Source organism: Pinus tabuliformis, chromosome 3_2 (assembly GCF_031772625.1).
Source record: "Pinus tabuliformis cultivar Carrire ecotype Pingquan chromosome 3_2, CPIR1, whole genome shotgun sequence".
Lineage (NCBI taxonomy): Eukaryota > Viridiplantae > Streptophyta > Pinopsida > Pinales > Pinaceae > Pinus > Pinus tabuliformis.
Genome location: NC_142302.1, coordinates 298,181,107 through 298,201,512, shown reverse-complemented (window position 1 = coordinate 298,201,512; position 20,406 = coordinate 298,181,107). Strand labels below are relative to the sequence as shown.

The window sequence follows — 20,406 nt, the reverse complement described above, 5'->3', positions numbered from 1 at the left end:
GTGTCGAGGTCCCGTCCTTCTTCTGTACCAATAAAATCGAGCTCCCACATGGTAATGAGCTTGGACTGATGTACTCTTTCTACAATAGTTCATGAATCTTCCTCTTGCTCTAATAATTCTCTAGAACAAAGCATCGATAGATCATTCCATTGGGCAATGACGCGTCCGGGGTCAGATCGATGGAGTGCTTGACTTGATTGCATAGAGGAGGTGAAAATGTCCCTATAGTTCTCTAAGACATTTTCCATCTGTTGCTACTATGCGAAGGATCCCTATCTAGAAATCATCGCCACAACCTTCTTCTTCCCCCAAGGGAAAATCATAAGTATAACAAATTTCCTCATTTAGGAAATGATCTTACTGCATTTCTTTGTAGCGATCAAAGAGATGGTGGTAGGAGGTGCTACCTCTGGTATCCTATATAATGTATTGGCCAAAGTAATAATCATAGAGTGAGGTCTAGAATCTTATATAGCATGTCACTTCCAAAAGTATGTTTTTCCTAATAATAAATCACAAACTTCAAGAGGAGCAACATCACATAGTATCTCATCTTTGAAGGGATTGATGTTGGAGGGAAAGCAACATTGTTGTGTGACGCATACATCTTTTCCTTGGTGAAGCTACCAGATGGTGTACGATTGTGGATGTGTTGTAGTATTTAGGCATAGACGCTTCACGATATCTGCTAAGATGAGGTTATTTTGGATCTCGTTGTCAACAATGACCTACAACTGAGAACACTTCACCCACATCTGTGAGTGGAAGAGGTGTTCCCTCTCCTCTGGATATTCAGGCTCATTCTTATGGATCTTTGTTGTGGTCATGGTGGCACTTGGCTTCGCATCAATGATCTACTTCCCTTTTTCATTCCCCTTATCGAGTTCTCACTCAGAGTAGGAACATGTGTCTGGCTCAGAGGCCTTAGGCTTTGCCATGAGTGACTATATGGCTTGACACTCACTTGTGTTGTGAGTGAAGCTCTTATGAAAATCACACCATTTTCCCTTGTCCTTTCTTCTCTTCATGGTTTTGTTCTTTGCTTGTGGCTTCACTGGGTTATCCTAGGTAGATCCATCTTGGCTATGTCTTTGATCTATGGTTTGGGAATCCCTTTTCCTTGCTTCAGATTCGTAGATCCAAAGACTTGGTTCCTCTATTTAAACTTTTTTTCAATCTTGACACTGTATCTGTATGCCATGTAGAGCAAGGAAATATCAAGGAACTCCATCTCTTCCTCGATCTAATTGTGTAGAAAACTGTGGTACTTGAGTATCGAATGCTGCTCAGAATCCTTGATACCCAGCTTCGTGTGAAGTGTATGGGAAACATTTGTGAACTCCGACACATCTTTGTCCCTTCCCTATCGTAGGGTGGTCCACTTTATGTATTTACCTTCATAGCTCCTGACAGGGTAATATTTTCCCTTGATGGTGTCTCAGATAGAATCCCAAGTGGGTGCAGCTGAAAATAGTGAGGGTTAATTGTCATCCTTTTGTTCATATTAGGTTTACGACAAGTTCTTGATGTGTGGAGAAGCTTTAAGAAGTGCGAAAGTAACATTTTCCCGATTGGGAAATTCATGAACTGAAAAATATTCTTCCAACTAATTTAACCATTTATCTGCAACATTTGCATCTATCTAGCCCTCAAATATGGGAATATCAAAGTTAACATGTATCTTAAAAGGAGTGGTGCCTCTAGAGTGGCTACTCGATGAAGATGCGTCGCTTGTGGATAACTGTTGAAGGATTTGGGAAAGGTTATCCACCATTGCGTTCCTGTGTCATTCAAGGGCTTCCTCTAGTAACATTTTGAAAGCATCTCCTTCCCCATCGTCTTTATTTTCTTCTTCCATTGGAGGTCGTGGGGGTTTACGAGGTTGGTCTTGCCAAATTGAGCCCTAACTCACTATACCCTGACCTCCTTGGGGCCATGAAGAGAAAAACAAAGAAAGAGAAGACTGCTCTCATACCACTAATCTGAGCTTAAATAGGAATGCAACAAATTACAGCTATATCCATAAATATAAAGATGCAGCAAAAATAAAACTTCATTTCATTATTAGAAAAATATTGAACTATGCTTACAAACAGAATGGAAATAAACTAGCTCGGGCGATGGTAGCTTATCTCTAATAAGATATGTGGTGGCTACATGCCTCTGAACTATGTTACAATGAGGCTCAAGGGCCTATTTATTATTAAATAACAAGAGAAAACCCTAAACAACCAAAACCCTAACTCGAGCAAATATGAAGCAAAGAGTTTGTAGGCCTTGTTGGGGTTAGTTGGGTAGCCAACTTCATGGGGTCGTAACTTGGTCATATTATCTCCATTTCATGTGTACGATACCTTGCCCCTATAGTGAAATAATAAAGATAATAAAGCTAAAAATAACAACTCAAGGACTAAATAACTAAAGAAAGTTGTACTCTATTTCTAATTCCTTAAATTTTATTTTAGTGTTTCCATGAAAGTGAAAAGAGGATTATATAGGATTATATCTTCTCCAAAACAAAATAAAAAAGGAAAATCCATGTATCTTTGATAGAGACATAAAAATGATGCAAGTTTAGGTTCATTTGCTAACACTAAATAAATATTTTTGATTTTGTAGCTACTTTAGAAGCTATCAACTAAAAATAACAATCTCCAACCTTACAAGTAAATCCTTAGTGTTTTGGAAATATTGTAGAAAAGTTAATATGATTAAAGAATAGGAAGTCTCCCAAAAACCCTAAAGATATTTTGTTTGAAGAATGATTAAGTATAAATGAAATCTCTTAAAAATTTTGAAATGCAATTCATTTATTAATGATGATCCATGGAAAGTGAATTTTCTCTAAACCATGAAGCTAAAGGCATCACAAGATATTTTTGTGAACTCCACTTCAAATATAAACAAAATTTATGTGACAAAGGAGAAGATATGTAGAGGGAGAAAGAAGAGAAGAAAAAGCTATATGAAAGTTGTTCAATTCTAAGCATAATATTTTATATCTAAATTAATTATTGGAACATAAACTCATTGGAAATATAGATGAATGAAAGTTGTGAAATGTATTGTGTTTTATGTAGAGAAATAAATTATTTTAAACAATAATTACAAAGAAAGGGAAAATGTTAAAGAGTGAGAAACATACATTTTAAGTAATAATGCTAGTGTTTCCAAGATTTATGAAACTCTTAATAAGTAAATGATCCATTTGCCATGGAAGACATAAGAGGTAAGATTTAGGGTTAATTCATTTATCTTCATTCCTAGTTATTTTTCTCCTCAATTAATTAAAAGTTGTGATGTCAAGATAGTTGAACATAGCAAGTTGTAGTTAGATTTGTTACCAATGGCATGAAGAAGAACATAAATGAAATAGTGAACCAATTATCCCTTGGATACCATGTATTCATCACCATGCATTAATTAGAGCTACATAGTGAAAATCCATTGCTACAAAAAAAAATTCTGTTGCAACAATGATGAATGAAGCATGAGAAATTATGAAGGAATTCCTATACTTATGTGGTAGATAGCATTTATGCCATTAAATAAGTGACTCAAAAAGTGTTACCTATTGGTTGGATTGTGTGCTCAAACCCAACAATGAGGTGCTTAGGATTGAAGGCATTTTAGTATTGCAAGAATCTAAGGACACATGAGAACATGGGCAGAAGGAACACATAGGGATTAATTTTAAATATGTTTAGATAACATTAATTGTATGCAAAGTTATGCATGTGTGAAATTTATCAAAATCTAATCCATTGTTTGGAACTATTGAAGAAAACACAATTCTTCATGGGAAAAGGATAAAGGATATCATGGAATTCTTTTCTAGAACTTTGTCATTTTATATCCTAAACATAAAGAAACCAATTATGTTAATAGACAAAAACAAAAAATAGAAAAAAAAAACCCTCAATCTATAACTTTTAGAGTTCATTATAAAAGTTTTGGAATAATCCTTAAATTTCAGATTTCCAATTTTCTTTATAACATATATAAATACATGGATTTATTTTAGATAGTTATCCAATCCAAATGTAAATATAATTTGGATAATTTAGATCGCATAAAATTAAAAATAGCAATTCCAATTTTCTTTATAACATATATAAATACATGGATTTATTTTAGATAATTATCCAATCCAAATGTAAATATAATTTGGATAATTTAGATTCCATAAAATTAAAAATAGCAATTCCAATTTTCTTTATAACATATTTAAATACATGAATTTATTTTAGGTAATTATCCAATCTAAATATAAATATAATTTAGATGATTTAAATTCCTTAAAATTAAAAATAGCAATGAAAATAAAAATGAACCAAAAAAACCCTAAATATCTTATAGAATGTTTCAAATATATATTTAATTTGAATTTACTTAATATATATTAATTAAAATATATATAAATTTGTAGTTATGATAATGAATATAATATTAGAATCACCTCAATTATTAAAAAAGGAAAATTTGATATTCTACACATAATTTGCCATTGAATACCTTTCAAGTGTACGTCTAATATACTTATGTAAAAAGAATTGATTATTTGATATCAAAGAATATTTTTTGAATCAACACATCTTAAAAACTGCATTTAGAATTAATACCTCACACATATATAAAATTTTAGTTTACCGGCAGTTGTAAGGTTCACTTTCAGAACGGTAACTTTAATGCCATCGTTCTTATGTTTTCATCGCGAGTGTTCAAAATATATACTTAATGCACCACATAAAAGTATATATATAAAATAGAATTTTAGTTTACCGGCAGTTGTAAGGTTCACTTTCAGAACGGTAACTTTAAAGCCATCGTTCTTATGTTTTCATCGCAAGTGTTCAAAATATATATATCTACATGACATCAGAATTGTTTGGATAATATGTGTTGCTCTATTTTTTAAGACAAAATTATCCACACTTACATAATCACACAAGGAAAATTGGCAGAAGCTGCAATGCCTCGACGAGTATCAGTAGGTGGCAAGCATCGCAACCTCTGTTCAAGCTCACAGATTCTTTCACGCGAATCTCTCTCAACTTTTTTTCGTGCGGACTGTTCCGCTGCCAACCGCTCTTCAAACATTTTTGTAGAATTACGCAATGTCTCCTCCACCTGATCAAACACAACAATATGGCCTGAAACCCAATGGCAATGGCAAATTCTAAAATGTGTATAAAGACTATATCATAGTAAGCCTACTCTCATCGAAATATATATAGAATAATAGGATTCCATGATTAATGTAACTCAATAATCCACGATATCTTCATAAAATTATATTATTAATGTAAGTCAATAATCCAGGATATTTTAGAGTTAGGCTACCTGAATTTTCCTACATGTTTTATAAACTTTTTACATTATTATGTTAACAGGTATCTATAAATAAATAGAAAATACCTGATGTGAGAGATCACTATTACTGGCAGGGTGAAAACTACCCTAACAAGTTGTACACATTAACGATTTGGGGTCTAACATAATTGCCTCAACAGCTTTCACTCAAAATCAGGTTTGTTGGTCAGTGGAAGAGCGAAGGCATAAAACAAATCTACTTCTAAGGTTGCAGTTTACATATTTAACTATATATTTGAAATTGAAATTATAATATTTTTGTATTTTTTTTATTCCAAAAATTCTACCCAGTTAATTTAATACACAGTTTGCTTTCTATTTTTTTTTATAATACAAATAATTGTAAAAATATCCATTTTCAAAATACATATATAACTAAAATTCTCTTCCATATATTCCAATCTTGAGTTGAGTTGACTCCATATATTAAAAAAAAAATTCAACTAATTCTCCCTCAAAAGATTTCTTCTGATCAAAATCAGAATTGTTTTTTGATGGAACAGTGAAGGCATAAATCTAGTTATATAACTATTTGACTTTAACACCACATCCAGGTGTGTATATTCTATTCCTTAGATTTTAAATTCTAATTTAAAAAATATATTTTTAACTAAAATTATTAATGTTACAAGTGATACTCTCACATATATTAAAATTATTATTATTTTTATTATTTAATTTTAAGGTGATTATCATTAAGCTAGACATCTAATTAGTCTATTAGACCCTTTGTTTGTAGAATAAGAGATTTTAACTACTATTTGACTGCTAAGTCTATGAAGGCATACATACTCTACCTCTCTCATTTGACTTCTTAAGAGGAAACACATGCAAATTAAATGTTGTAAAATTCAAAATTTAGATACAGAAATTTTGAATTTTTTTTTTAATTTGATATTTGATATTTTCTTTGTCCAATAATGTGACAGTTGGGGACGTGGCAAAGAGAAGACATACATATCCTGCTTTCTATCATATATTAGTTACATTTACCATCTATTCCTAAAAAGTTTATCATCTATTCTTAAGAAGTAATATAGAGAATCAAACCACATAGAAATCACTAATAACATTTACCAATTATTTTTAGAATTAATGTGTAGAATCAAGCTACATAAAAATCACCAATAATATTTACCAGCTATTCCTAAAAATTAAGAATCACCTAAAAATAAATGTAAAGAATCAAGCTACATAAGAATCAAACAGATACAAATATGTCCTCACATGAAATTTGGCTATTTTTACTATTAATATCTACCTAAATGAAACTAAATAATCAAACTATATCAAGATCGAGGTAGATAACCATTCTACACTGACAAATATATCATAGCAATAACGATAAGAAAACAAATCATTCCCACCACTCCCTAAATGCGCTTGACTTTTTAACCATCTATATAGCACAAACTGCATAGCATTACAATATCTAATTGATAGACTAGTAATAGGAAAACGAATTCACGCCATTTGGAGGCTAGAGTAAAGTGATTACCATTTCTGCCGATTTCCTCAGCTGTTCAGCGTGTTGTTTTTCCATAGTTGCCAGTAACGTCTGCATTTCTTTGTTGGAATATCCACCCGTTTCGATATTCTTACGTCTATTTGCCCATTCCTGCAAAAAATAAAAGAAAATGAGCAAAGAGTGCTCTACATGTATTCATTTCCACCATAACTGCGTTCTGAAATGCGCACGCATACCTGAGCGTCACGGAACATTTCATTAGTATAAGGATGGTCATCATTTTGAAAAATTACACTGTCTATCTGCTTCAGCAATTCAGTTACTTGATTTTCCTTCACTTTTTCTGATTTGGTTCTATTATCGAAAATGACATTTCTATTATTGCATTTGAGTAAAAGCCTCTGCAGACATCAACACAGGTTTACATAAATAAAATTATACGTTGGTTTCAATTTACTGATAACATTTCGCTCACTCACTGACTCCAATTTCCATCAATATACAGAAATAATAATATATTATGTGCACAATAGTAGTATGCTTTCTTTCGTCTATATATCACATTATCAAGCACAGTTGTAATGAAATAAAATTAACAGGTGAGATGGCATACTAGATAGACTTTTAGAAGACATGAGAAGTTATCAAGCAGGGACATTTAAATTGCCATAAAATTTTATGACAAAATGGCATCATGGAGTAACGAGGCACGAAAGTTATATTGTTCTTTTACAAATTGAATGTTAAGCATCAATCCAACATTTATATAGTTTTATGGTTTTCTAGCATTTGACAGTCACATTTAAAAATTATAACTATTAACTATTAAGGGATATTTAAATTGAAATGCGTAATGATTATAAAGTAAGGATATTATGTTATTTATGTTATAACGAGATCTCATGATCCTCCACATTCTTACTTAAGACTAGGAGTTTCCATATTTGCAAACTAAGCATTTTTGTTTCCTTCAGAATTTCAATAAACACAGCAGAAAACTTAATGTATTGGAAACAATTTTTTTTATTTCTTTTTTATTCTGCAATCATTAATACATTTTGGAGAAGGACCAGAAACATGGTTATCCCGTTACTGGTTTGATAGTTATATATAAAAAATAAAAATCAATATACTATTTGACAATTAGAATATTTGACAATTAGAAGAGGCATTATGTAGTTGTCTTTATAATGCCAAAAAAAAGAGTGAATTTATAGAAATTAGATTGTAAGGTTATTTTGAGATTGAAGAGGAAATAGTTTTAGTTTTTCCAAGGAAAAAAACCGAGCTTTTCTATTATAAAAATAAAAGAGCTACAAATAGATGAGTTAACATCCAGCAGATAAAAACACTGCCTGAGACAGATATGTTGCCACATGGGCTCGCAACGTTAGTGAACTAACGTGCACAAAGAATATGAAGGAGAAAAGAAAAAGAAACGAAAAAAGGGGAAAAACCTGGCTTCCGGCTCAGGTTTTTCGCCCCTTTTTCTTTTCGACCTTGCGCCATTCTCCCACCGTGGGCTCGGTCGAGACAATGACTAACTGAGTTGTTTCATTTTGTTGTCCAGTTTCTTTATCTGAATCTGATGTATCTGAATGATGCTGCCGTTTGATGCCTCCCATGCTTTGATCCACGCTTGTCATCTGATGCTGGGTCTCTGTCTTGGAAGAAAGTGACTGTTGCTCTTTGTTTACTACTGTAGTTTCCTTTTGGGTCTCTAGATCAACCTCCTCTATGATTGTATCGTCCTCCTCTTCTTCTGTTTCTGCATCTTCTGATACTGTGGGTACTTTCTTTTCCTCGGTTTTCTTCTTTATGACATTGTATGTTCTGCCATCCTTTATGCTTCCTTTGTTGTGGCTTGTTCTTGTTTTGGCTTTTGCATGCATTGAACAAATGAGCTGTTTGTTGACATCCCCTGCATCTGAATGCTGTGTTCTCATAGTCCAAAGATTGTTTCCATTGTGTATTGTTGAAGTTCAGGATGATGCTTTCTGGTAATCCCTGGCTGAGATCTACCTCGACGCAAATTCTAGCAAATGTAAAGATCCCTTTTAGATGTCTCTCTGTGTCTATCTTTAACATTCTTCCGAGAGCACTTCCTATGACTGCTAGGGAAGAAAAGTGCCAAAAATGCATCGGAAGATTATGTAGCCTTACCCATACCGGCATTTTTGATACCACCATGGAGTTTGGGTCAAACTCCGGGAACCAGGGGGTAACAAATAATCCCGCACTGCCCCAGAACCATGGTCCTTCAGTGAGGACTTTATCCCTCTCTTCTTCGACTCGAAAGACTACTATGAAGAATCCTTTCGAGCATAGCTGAATCCGGCAGTTTTTTGTCCATGTCATGTGTATCCATTGGTACAATGCATCCGATCTAGGCCAGAAGCCGTTAAATCTACAAATGATTGCATTTTTTTGTAGATCTGTGAAAATGCCCTTTACCTCTGGGATATCCAGCAGAATGGAGGGGCTCGTTGGTGCTTCATCTACGATATACTGCCCTGGGGGGTATTTACATTTGCATGTTCTTTCCCTTTTTGAGTTCTTGTCCCCTTTGCTGCATCTCTGTAGGATCCAGTGGGTTTTAATGTAGATCCCTTTGATCCACCTCGCAGCCGAAGATTGAGAATAACAGTTGAATCTTTTGCAACCCTGTAATGCTGGAGGGGGTGATGATCCTGCATGCATAACCCAGAAAATAATAGGTTTTGTGACGCAGCTCGAATGCCCAATCTTACCTGTATCTCTTTTTTTAAATCCAATATTGTCATCCGTGCACAGATCTGCACACAAAAGTGCCTTCCGTCTGTTGATCTAACAAAGATTTGTTTCGGATCTGCTATGTCTGCCTTGTTCTGGTTCCTTGTTAATATTTGTTGCGCTGCCGAAGGAATAGCGACCTCGTAGCCCATATCCCAACTCCCCCGCGAACCTGAATCCCTACTCCACCCCATACTTGTTTTATGGCTTTGACAAGACCGCCCTAGATCTACAAAAAGAAGCCCCGGTGGACCAAAACGAGCCTTTAAAGCTGGCGTGCTCCTCTTTTCTTCGTATTCCAAAACAGAGTTTCCATATCTATGCAGTGTGTTCTTGAATACGACCGTATCAAACCAGAACAGGATAAGAACTGTTTGATTTGGAATAATAAACTCCAGCCAGAGGGTTTTCGTTGCCGCCGTGAGGTAGACCATCTGCGAATAGGATCGCCCCAGACGCCGATTGATGAGATTTGTTTCGAAAGAGACCTTCCCATCCGCCGATCCAGACCAGAAACCGTGTGACTGAATACGCCTCACTCCCCCCGGCCTATGAAAAGGGATGTCCAGCAAACCCCTGAGTAAATCGAAATGCGGCAAAGAAGGGATAATAACCTCAGAAGCCTGATTGTTTTGATTTGAAACCCTTGGCTCCTTTCCATTAGTGGCGCCGGTCCAGATCCTGAGAGTTCCATCGGGCGTTGAGGATCCCGCATGCAGCCACCGGTAGTTTCCAGCCACGACCAAAACTTTTGGGACATCGTTTGGATCTGCAGCGTCGAAACAAACGGCAGCCACTGAACCTGCAGCATCGAACGATACTGTGAAGGCGGCGGCGGCAGAGTATGGGCCTGCAGAAAACCTAGGTTCGCATCCTCCCGCCATCGTCCTCAAACCCTTCCTAAATAGTTTTAGTTGTATCTAGTGATAATTTTTTTCTATTTAGTTTTGAAAAGTGGTTTTAGCTAGTGAGAAGATGGTTTTTTTATATTTATTCATTTTATATTTAATGTGAAACTTATATTTAATATTTAAAAAATGTTAATGACAAAAAAATATCTTAATAGAAATTATAAATAAGAAATTTTGTAGTCATTTTCTATAAAATAATTTTATATCAACTTTATAGATATTTCAATATTATCAATATAGATCATATATTTAAAAAAAAATTATAATAATTAAACATAACAATCAATATATATCATACATAAACTATTTCAACATTATATATATATATATATATATATATATATATATAAGATCATGATGATGATTAAGATGCAATACACAACATTGGTCTTGGTGAAAGTTAATCATCATCATCATCTTCTTCTTTTATATATATAAGAAGATGATGATGATGATGATTAACTTTCACCAAGACCAATGTTGTCCATTGCACCTTAAGAAAGAGATTAATTAAGATTTTTAAAATTTTATTTATGTGATCAAAAGGAAAGAAAAAATGTTTTTTTTTTTTTTTTTTTTTTTTTTTGCCACACGAAAAAAGCGGTAACCTTTTATTTAAAAAATGAAAAGTTACACAAAGCATATGCATTGAAGCATTTCCAAAAGTTGCCCATTGGGCTAGAGTGCTTTCACACACAATGCAACGTAGCGAGGCTGCCGTGCATTTAGAAAGAATGAAAGAAAATAAAAGCAAAAAGAAAAGAGGAAAGGACAGAAAAACTGGTTCTGGTAGTGAGTAGTGGGCTCACACCTCATGTTTTTCTCCCCTTCTTCTTTTCGACCTTGCGCCACTCTCCTTGAGTGGGCTCGATCGAAGCTAGGACTAACTGTGTTTCTGCTTTCTGTGGAGCTATATCTTTGTGTGAGTCTGAAGTATCTGAGGGGTGATGCGGTTTGATCCCTCCCATACTCAGATCCTCGCTTGTCTTCTCTGCCCGATTTGAATGGAGCTCTGAAACCTTGTTGGTTGATATGTTTTCCTTTTGGGTCTCCTTTACTTGGGAAGGCTCATAATTCTCTGTGGGGTAACTTCCTCCTCTGCTTCTGATTCGTCGTCCTCTGAGTCAGGAGGGCGAAATTGCCATCCTTTCCTCTGCTTCCCTTTCTGCTTCTTTTTACTGTTTGCTTTCTTGGCTTCTGGTCATGTACTTTGCAAGTGTCTTGTCAACCTACAGTTCCTGCATTTGAAAGCAGTATTTTCGTAGTCTAGTCCTTGCAGCCAGTTTTGTTGTTTGTATACCAGCCTTATACTTTCCGGCAGTCCTTTACTTAGATCTACTTCCACGCAAATGTGTGGAAAGGTGTAGATCCTCTCATCAGTCCTTTCCATATCTGTTTTGATATATTTCCCTATGTTGTTCCCAATTCCTTCCAAAACTCGTTCACTCCAAAAGTGAAGGGGAAGGTTATATAGACGGACCCAGATCGGCATTTTGGAGACAGTCATTTTGTTTGGATCAAAATCTGGAAACCATGGGGTCATAAAAAGACCCGATGTTCCCCAAAACCAAGGCCCAGCACTGATGATTGTATCTCTGACTTCTGTGGATGCGAATTTAATAATGAAAAACCCCTTGGAGCATAAATGTATATCACATTCCATGGTCCAATTTGTGAAGATCCAGTGAAATAGATCCATTGGCTTTGGCCAAAAACTGTTAAATTGGCAGATTAGGGCCTATGTTTCATATGACTTAACGAATTCTTCAAGTCCTGTAGAATCGAAGTTGAGGGTTGGAGTTTTCCCTAGCTGATCTACTATGTATGGCCTAGGTGTATATCCACCTTGATCTAGAGAAGACCCTAGATCTCTGTTACCCTGTAATATGTTTTTGTAAGAGGAGCCTCCCTTGGGTTGATGCTGAGATGCTATCTTTTTCCCCTTGCCTCCTCCTGAGGAGCTTGGATGTCCTTGGGGCAGAGCCCCTCCTCTCAGTCTAAGGTTTAAAGAAATGGTTGTTTATGGGCTAATATCATAGTTTTTCAGGGTTCTACTATCTTGAAGGGACCACCTACCACTGATCAAATGTTGGATCTGAACAAGGTATCCCATCATTGCCCATATTTGTTGTTTCAACTGCATAATGGTGCTTTCTACATGTACCCATACTAGACTAGTTTTCCCCACATGGGGTTTAATAAAAATCTGAAAACAAGTTGATATTACCTGTTGCCTGGGTTCTGGCTGTTCTAGCTGCCCATGATATTGCGGCGAGAAGATCAGAAACCCTAGCCATGTTGTTCTCCCGAGCCGCAAAGCTACATGTCGGATCAACCTTATTCAGGCCCCGATCTACTGGATTGTAAGCGAGATCTGGCGGATCGATAGCAGATCTAGGGTTATCTGCCAGCGTCAGAGCCTCACTCTCGTCTATGAAATCCACGCCCGCATATTCCAAGATCTGGGTCGAAAAGTCATCAACTTCACGGTAAATCGGAGGGGGGAGACGTGAAACACGCGATGAACACCGCCACTCCAGAAACAGCCCTTCTTGTTCTTTCATTCGCCGGGGTTTCAACACCTGCCGCGTCTGCGATTTGGGAGCATAAGCCACGGCCTGAATGCCTTCGCAGAGCTTTGTCAGCCCGAGATCCTCCATGCGGTTCTTATTCTTCTCCAATCGTTGTTTTCGAGCTTCCTCCGACTCGGTCTTGCCGGCGTCCCCATCCTTGTCAAAAAAGCTGAAAGCCTCTTTGAATTCGGAGATCTGCTCTTCAGTGAGCTGCTCAACGATTCTGGTCGCCTCCATCGCGAGATCGATATCACCTGCTCTGTAAACCCTCGGCTCTCCACCTCCTCCAAAATCACCAAAATGCAAGGAAACCCTCCGGTATAGGAAGGGAAAAATGTTGCCAATCAATATAGTTTTGTTGAGTTAGTAGGTCAAGAAGGTTGGAAGTGTGACAACAAAAGAGAATGAATGTGTGTAAGAGTCACCGAATCCAAGAGAGAGTGTTGTTCATCTTCAACCCTCTTAGTATCCGAAAGGTGTGAGATTCTTTCATCCCAAGGTGTTTTAGGAGTGGACCAACTTAGTGTTTCATTTCGGAGCTCATGATAATTAGTGCTTATCTTTGTAATACTCATTTTCTTCTTGGCACTAGTCAATCTTGAAAGGTAATTCTTGTTAGCAAGAGTGGGGTTGATCACCTCCTTATAATACCTTAGCTTCCTTTTCCCCTCTAGCATCTCATCATCCCGCAATTTGTACTTAAAATTGGAGGTAATAGTATTTTTAATATTATCTTCGCTCTCCAAGATGACCTCCTCAAATATTCCCCAATGGTTGAGCCAAGAATGAGAATCCTTGTGCCATCCTCGCTTGAGTTGGATTTGACGGTTTTGGCTAGAGCTAGAAGAAATTTTGGGGAACCTCTTGGAATCCATGTAGAAGATTTTTTTTTATACATCACTTACCTAAACATAGTCATGCTTTCAATGGGTGAAAGGCTAGCTTCAATCAATAGGATAGGATAAGAAGTATTATCTTTTATCTTGAGGTTGTAGATTATTAATTGCTTTTGGATTAGCTCGATCTTCCTCCATTATTCTCTAGATATACTACAACCCCAAAATTCACAACCATACATAATAATAGGGGTGACAAAAGTCTCAAATAGGAACATTTCTTCACACCAAAACCAAAGATAAACTCACAACTCTTTCGAAGCTCATAGTAAGCTTTCTAGCCTTCATTATTCCTCTTATGAATGCTATAATCCAAGTCGATCTTATGACAGATATCAATACATCAATATTTGTATGAAGGAACATCCTCCAACTAATTATTATTATAGATGAAACTATGTAACAACATTGGGTTAAATTTCCATGTAAATAAATATACATTGCAAAAACAAAAAATCAAACCAATGTCATGGGACATGTATTACAAGATGAATGAGGGGAAAAACATTACATTGGTATCCGCTTGTGGTTAATTATTTGTTGGATACGGGAATTGGCATTGGCAAGAGGAAAAGACAATAAAGGGAAAATTAATTATTACAAGCGAGCAAGGACATGAGACAAAAATGAAAAATAAATAAACGAAAATGAAAGAAAAGGAAGTGGATGAGACAAGAATATGCGTGCAAGAGAAAATGATGAAAAAAAGCAAAGGAAAAGAAAAGAAAAGAAAAATGGGACACAGGACATTCTTTCATTCTCTTTCGGGGGAGGGTGGAAGAGGAAAAGGAGAGAGAACACTAATGCATCAGAGAGAGGGAGCGAGACACGAAAGGAGTGTAAGAAGCACAAGGGAGCACAAGGAAGACACATGAAAGGAGTGGAAGGAGCACAAGAGTAATTCAAGTTGCATCCAATAGGAAGATTAAATTAGCAACTAGCAAGGAAGAAAATAGTACATAAAGGAGCACCCAACAAAAGGATATTTTCAGGCAACAATGTGCATGTTTGACTATCTTGCTAGGATGTGAATGCATGGTTCATGCATTGGATTATTGGTCATTTTGTTGTCATTTACATGGAGATTTTCTTGGATTGATAGTCATATACAATTTTTCCTTATACATTTCCTAGATAGCCATGATATAGCAGGTTCTATGTTTGGTTGAGCTTTGGATGCTAGTATATTTTAGATCATGGTTGAGCCTAGTTTCAGGAAAATTACAAGGGCTAAGGATGAATATGGTTTTCTCTAGGTGATCCCTTAACAAATGAGGGGAGACAGGAAAATTCCTTTGGGTATGGTGAAGAAATTTTGAGGCATACAAACTTGTACTAGTTTTGGTGATTTGTGGACCTAGTATTAGGTGAAATCATTGGCTTTAGGGTGGAGGTGGTTTTCCTATGGATTCCCTTTTTGGTTATGTTCTGGTTTATTCCATGTAATCCCACATTCATGCTTGGAATATGACTTGGGGGTGATTGGGTGAAAGAAATAATTTGTCTAGCCTAACTTATGGTCGGGTGGTACGTGTAAGTCTATGACTTGGTTGGTACTATGCATATGTTAATATGTCTTGTTATTTAATGATCATTAATGTGCATAAGTTTTGGTTTAATGTCTTGATTATGTGGCTGGTTTGTCTTGGATTTGTTACTATTTAAGTGTGTATTACATGCACAATGTATTTTTTATTATATGATTTGCTCTTGATATGGATCTAATTCATAGTTTGATGGCTCTCAGATGGTTTATATGGATGCATATCCTAATCTATGTTTTATTGTAGCTAGTATGAGAGGGAAACAAACCTTCTCGTTGAACATTTGTTGAAACCAATGAATACAGGTAACAAACTATTCATTCATGACTTACAGGTACCATAGTTAGTAAGTGTTTTAATATACGAATGGTTTGTATTGGGAAAGTATGAGCCACAGCAAAGCCTAAGAATAGATCTTGAGAAATTCTACATTCTAATGATAGAGAGTTATAAAGACCTAGGTAGTTTGTTTGATTAATGGCCTAAATTCCTGGAATAAGATCCGTAATAGGGAAACCTTTGCCACAACTGTACTAATTTTGGTTCATTTGTGAGGCTACAAGCGCAGGGAGGATGGGTTATCTATGAATCTTAAGCCTATAGTCACACAAACAAGCCTTCAATTGTGCAACTTAGCAGTAATCTAGGTGAAGGTGTGGCCCACGCTCACAGAATATGATCACCAAGGATAGTTATGTTGATATCAGGGTGATCATGTCTCTGTGAGTGTTTGTAATGATATTTTGGATAAGTGTACCCCATTTGTATAATTTCATCTTGGAAGTTGGGTCATGCATAGTAAATATGAGCTCATGTTTACCCTAGTAAGTATGTAAAGTGGGTAAATGTGGGGTGGAGTTTCATTGAGTGGTATCAAAGTAAATTCACAACAGTGAACCTCATGTTAAATGAAAATTGTTGTGTAGATCTACATGTTTGACATGCATGCATGTGAGTTAATTTACTATTATTGCGGTTATATGCATGTGAGTTATTGTTACAATTTTGTGTTCCTATATTGATTCATGTACGAACTATTATGCTTTTGATGTTATTACGTATCGTGCTAATCTAGATTGAGTTATCCAAATGCAATTGCTTCACGAGAAGTAAATCAAGGTAATTCTTTCGATTATGCCTTTTATTTGGTTTAACTAACATTGGTATGTTGTAGGAAAATAGAAGGCCAATAGATGAAGAATAGAATGGTTGACTAGAGTTCATATGATTCCTTGTATAGACAAGAAGATAAATTAGTGGGATGGGAGAAACCACTTTAGTTATAGGGAGAGGGAGACTCTCCTCGTCTAGAAGTCACATTAAGAAGTTTGAGGTCAGAGATCAAAAGTTCTAAATCTCATAATGAATGGTTGATTTAAAACCATGAAAGGCTTGCAAAATATCAAGAGAAGCAAGTTGAGGTTAATGCACTCATTCTTCAAATCATTTTAGACTTAAAGAAGCGTGGAGAACTCGGGATGAGCAATGGAGATAGGCAAGGAGAAAATCCTAATGGTACAAATGGAAGTCGGTCTAAGGGAAAGCATAAGATGAGTCTTAATGATACAATAAAGAGAGGTAGAACCTTGCGTACACCGGAGAGGAGGGCTAGTATGCATGGATTTTATTCTAGCTCTATTTCGAGGAGATATCATCTCCATCACCATTGGTAGTGTCATAGGAGCAAGGAGTATTTATGAGAGGAATTCAAGAAAGTGAAGCATCCTACTTTTGATGGTGAGATGACCAAATCAAACAATGCAAAAGCATAGCTACTTGGAATCAAAAAATAAATAAAAAAATAAATAAAAAAATAAAATAAAAAAAAAATAAAATAAAATAAAAAAAAAATAAAAAAAAAAAAAATTATACTTCATGATTACTCAAAGAATAAGAAAGCCAAGATAACTACTTTTAGCCTCAAAGGAAAAGCATATATCTAGTGGGAACATGTTAAGCATGTCAGGGGCAGAAGGAAAGTGATGCTAACCTAGGAAGAATTAGAAAGACTCTTCAGAAAGAAGTACCTATTTGAGAGGTATTATGATGGAAAGGCCAAGGAATTTTATGAGCTCAAGATGGGTTCCATGTCAGATGAAGAATATACAATCAGATTTCTTGAGCTATTGAGGTATGTGCCATATCTCAAGGATTAGAAAGCAAAGATACAAAGGTTCATGAGTGGATTACCATTATTAGTGAATAAACCTCAACCATTTGTGGAAGCCATTAGAAAGTTTAAGAATTTCTATGAATAGTCAAAGCACAAGCCTAAGTTCAAGCATGAATAGAAGGGTAGCAAGAAGACTAAACAAAAATAGCTCAAGAAGTGAGGAAGATCTCAAGATGAAGATTAGAAGGAAAATATCATTCCTCATAAGATGCGCAATACAACCGAGCAAGGACATAGATCTCAACCTACGCAGTAGCAAAATAAAGGAAGTGGCAGAGAACCATTAAGATGTTGGATTTGTGCTAGAGACCATTGAAAGGAGGAATGTCCATTGTATTATGGTGCGAGGCCTCATATTTACAGTTCTTAGGAGGTACAGACAATTGGGGACATACCTCGAAACATTCCTAGGATCTATGCAACAGTTGATAATAGACACGTAGACCACCAGGAATGGATCATCAAGATGGAAGGTAACATTTATGATCAAGTTTTTTCCATTTTTATTGATCAAGGATCAAATGATAACTACATTAGTCGTGAATTGGTAGATGAGTGTCGTTTGGAAAAGGAAACATGTGTATAATTTTGCTTGTTGTAGTTGGCTACATGAACCAAGAGAAGATTTCAGCATTGTGTGAATTCATGTGCATTTGATCTTAATGGCATGCCTACAACAACAAACCTGAATTTACTTCCTTTGGGTTCATATAGCATGTTACTAGGCATAGATTGGTTTCTTATTCAGAGAGCTAAGGTAGCTTTCTATGAGAAGGTTGTTAAGTTCCTAGATGAGGCTGGAGAAAAGAGATTCTTACTTGGAAAGAAAAATCCTACATTAATGAGGATGATTACAACTATAAAATCTAAGCATATTCTTAGAAAAAGATATTTAATATTTGTAGTACATTTCTCTAGTGACAAAGGATTGGATAATGAGGATGGCAAAGTCCTAACGAGGTATCCTATCTTACAACAGATTTAGGATATGTTTCTTGGAGAGATTCCACAGCTTCCTCCTCATAGGGAGGTGGATTTCTCTATTAAGTTAATACTACGAGGAGCATGAGGATCTAAGTCACCATACACGATGATCACTCCCGAGTTGGTGGAATTGGAGTTGTAGCCTAAAGAAATGCTTAATAAAGGACATATAAGGCGAGGTATATCTCCTTGGGGAGCACCCATGTTGTTTGTAAAGAAGAAGAACAATACTCTGAGATTGTGCCTTCACTACATGTAGCTAAATAAGGTGACCATCAAGAAAAACTATTGACTACCTTGTATTGATGATTTCTTTGATTAGTTGAAGGGAGCTACCATATTTTCAAAGATTTATATGAGATTAGGATATCATCAGGTGCACATGAAATAAGAAGACATCTATAATATTGTATCTACTACAAGGCATGCACACTATGACTTTATGGTGGTTCCTTTTGGTCTTACCAATGCTCCATCCACCTTCATGTGTTTGATTAAAATTGTGTTGCGCCCTTATTTGGATAAGTTTGTGATAGTATTTGTTGACCATATATCGGTATATACAAGGAATGAGGAAGATCATGCAAAGCACCTCGCTGCAATATTGAGATTGTTGGGAGAGCATAAGTTGTATTCCAAGATGGGGAAGTGTAGCTTATTTAAGTGTGGGATTCATTACTTGGGACATGTTGTTTCCAAGGATGGGATGGGAGTGGATCAAGAAATATTAAGGCTATCATGGAGTGGGCAATTCCAAAGAATGCAGATGAGGGCAGATCATTCATGGGACTAATAAGTTATTATGGGAGGTTCATTAAGAACTTCTCCAAGATTGGCTATCCTATTACATGTTTGTTGTGGAAAGGAAAGAAGATTGAATGGACTGATGAGTGTGCAACTAGCTTTGATCACTTGATGCAATTGTTTACCAATTCTCCAGTTTTGAGGATTGTAGATCACGATAAAGACTTTATGGTTTGTACAGATGTCTATAGGGAATAATTTGGTGGAGTATGGACGTAGGAAGGGTAGGTGGTTTATTATGAATCAGGGAAGCTAAATGACCATGAGAAAAATTATGTGACTCATGATCTTGAGTTGGAAGCTATCATTCATGCATTGAAGATGTGGACACATTATCTCCTTGGGAGGAAGTTCATTTTGATGCGTGAACATAGTGGAATGAGGTACTTGTTTGAAAGCTAGATGGTTGGATATTCTCAATGAGTTTGACTTTGAAATGAAGTATATCAAATGAAAAGAGAATTTAGTTGTGGATGCAATAAGTAGGAGTGTATAGCTAAATTATATTACAGCTCTTAACTCTTATGGGATAGATTTCAAGGAGTAGATCTTACACCTAGGTAATAATGATGAGAAGTACCATGTAGTACACCTTAGTTAACCAAATTTCCTCTTTCTTTTATTTTATTACAGTTTCATCATATTTATCATACCATTGTTGACTTATTTTGAGAGGTAAAATAAATAAATCTAGAATTAGTTAGCCTTTTATATTCAACATGGATCTTTCTTATAAATGTATTCTATGTGATATTCTCACTTACTATTGCCTTTTGGTTTACATTAATGAAGAATTATGAATTTAATTAGGAAAACTATTAAAAGGTTCTTAGCATGCCCCTATTCTTAAACCACCCAACCTATGGTTAATTTATTAAGGGTGGTTGGGCACCCACATTGTTCTTCTC

General features: G+C 35.8%; 1 protein-coding gene across 2 annotated transcripts in view; it reads right to left on the bottom strand.

Moving 5' to 3' along the window:
* Nucleotides 1-4,729: 4,729 nt before the first annotated feature.
* LOC149180757 (immune-associated nucleotide-binding protein 9-like) overlaps nt 4,730-20,406 on the bottom strand; it is a 294,625-nt gene continuing 278,948 nt past the window's right edge. The window contains exons 3-5 of one of the 2 annotated variants that reach the window (XM_089416278.1): nt 7,078-7,242; nt 6,872-6,991; nt 4,730-5,130 (exon numbers count right to left, since the gene is read on the bottom strand). In XM_089416278.1, coding sequence (XP_089272404.1) covers nt 4,936-5,130; nt 6,872-6,991; nt 7,078-7,242 — 480 coding nt within the window. In that variant the 3' untranslated portion in view covers nt 4,730-4,935. The remainder of the gene's footprint in view (nt 5,131-6,871; nt 6,992-7,077; nt 7,243-20,406) is intronic. The other variant, XM_089416279.1, reaches the window with a different exon arrangement.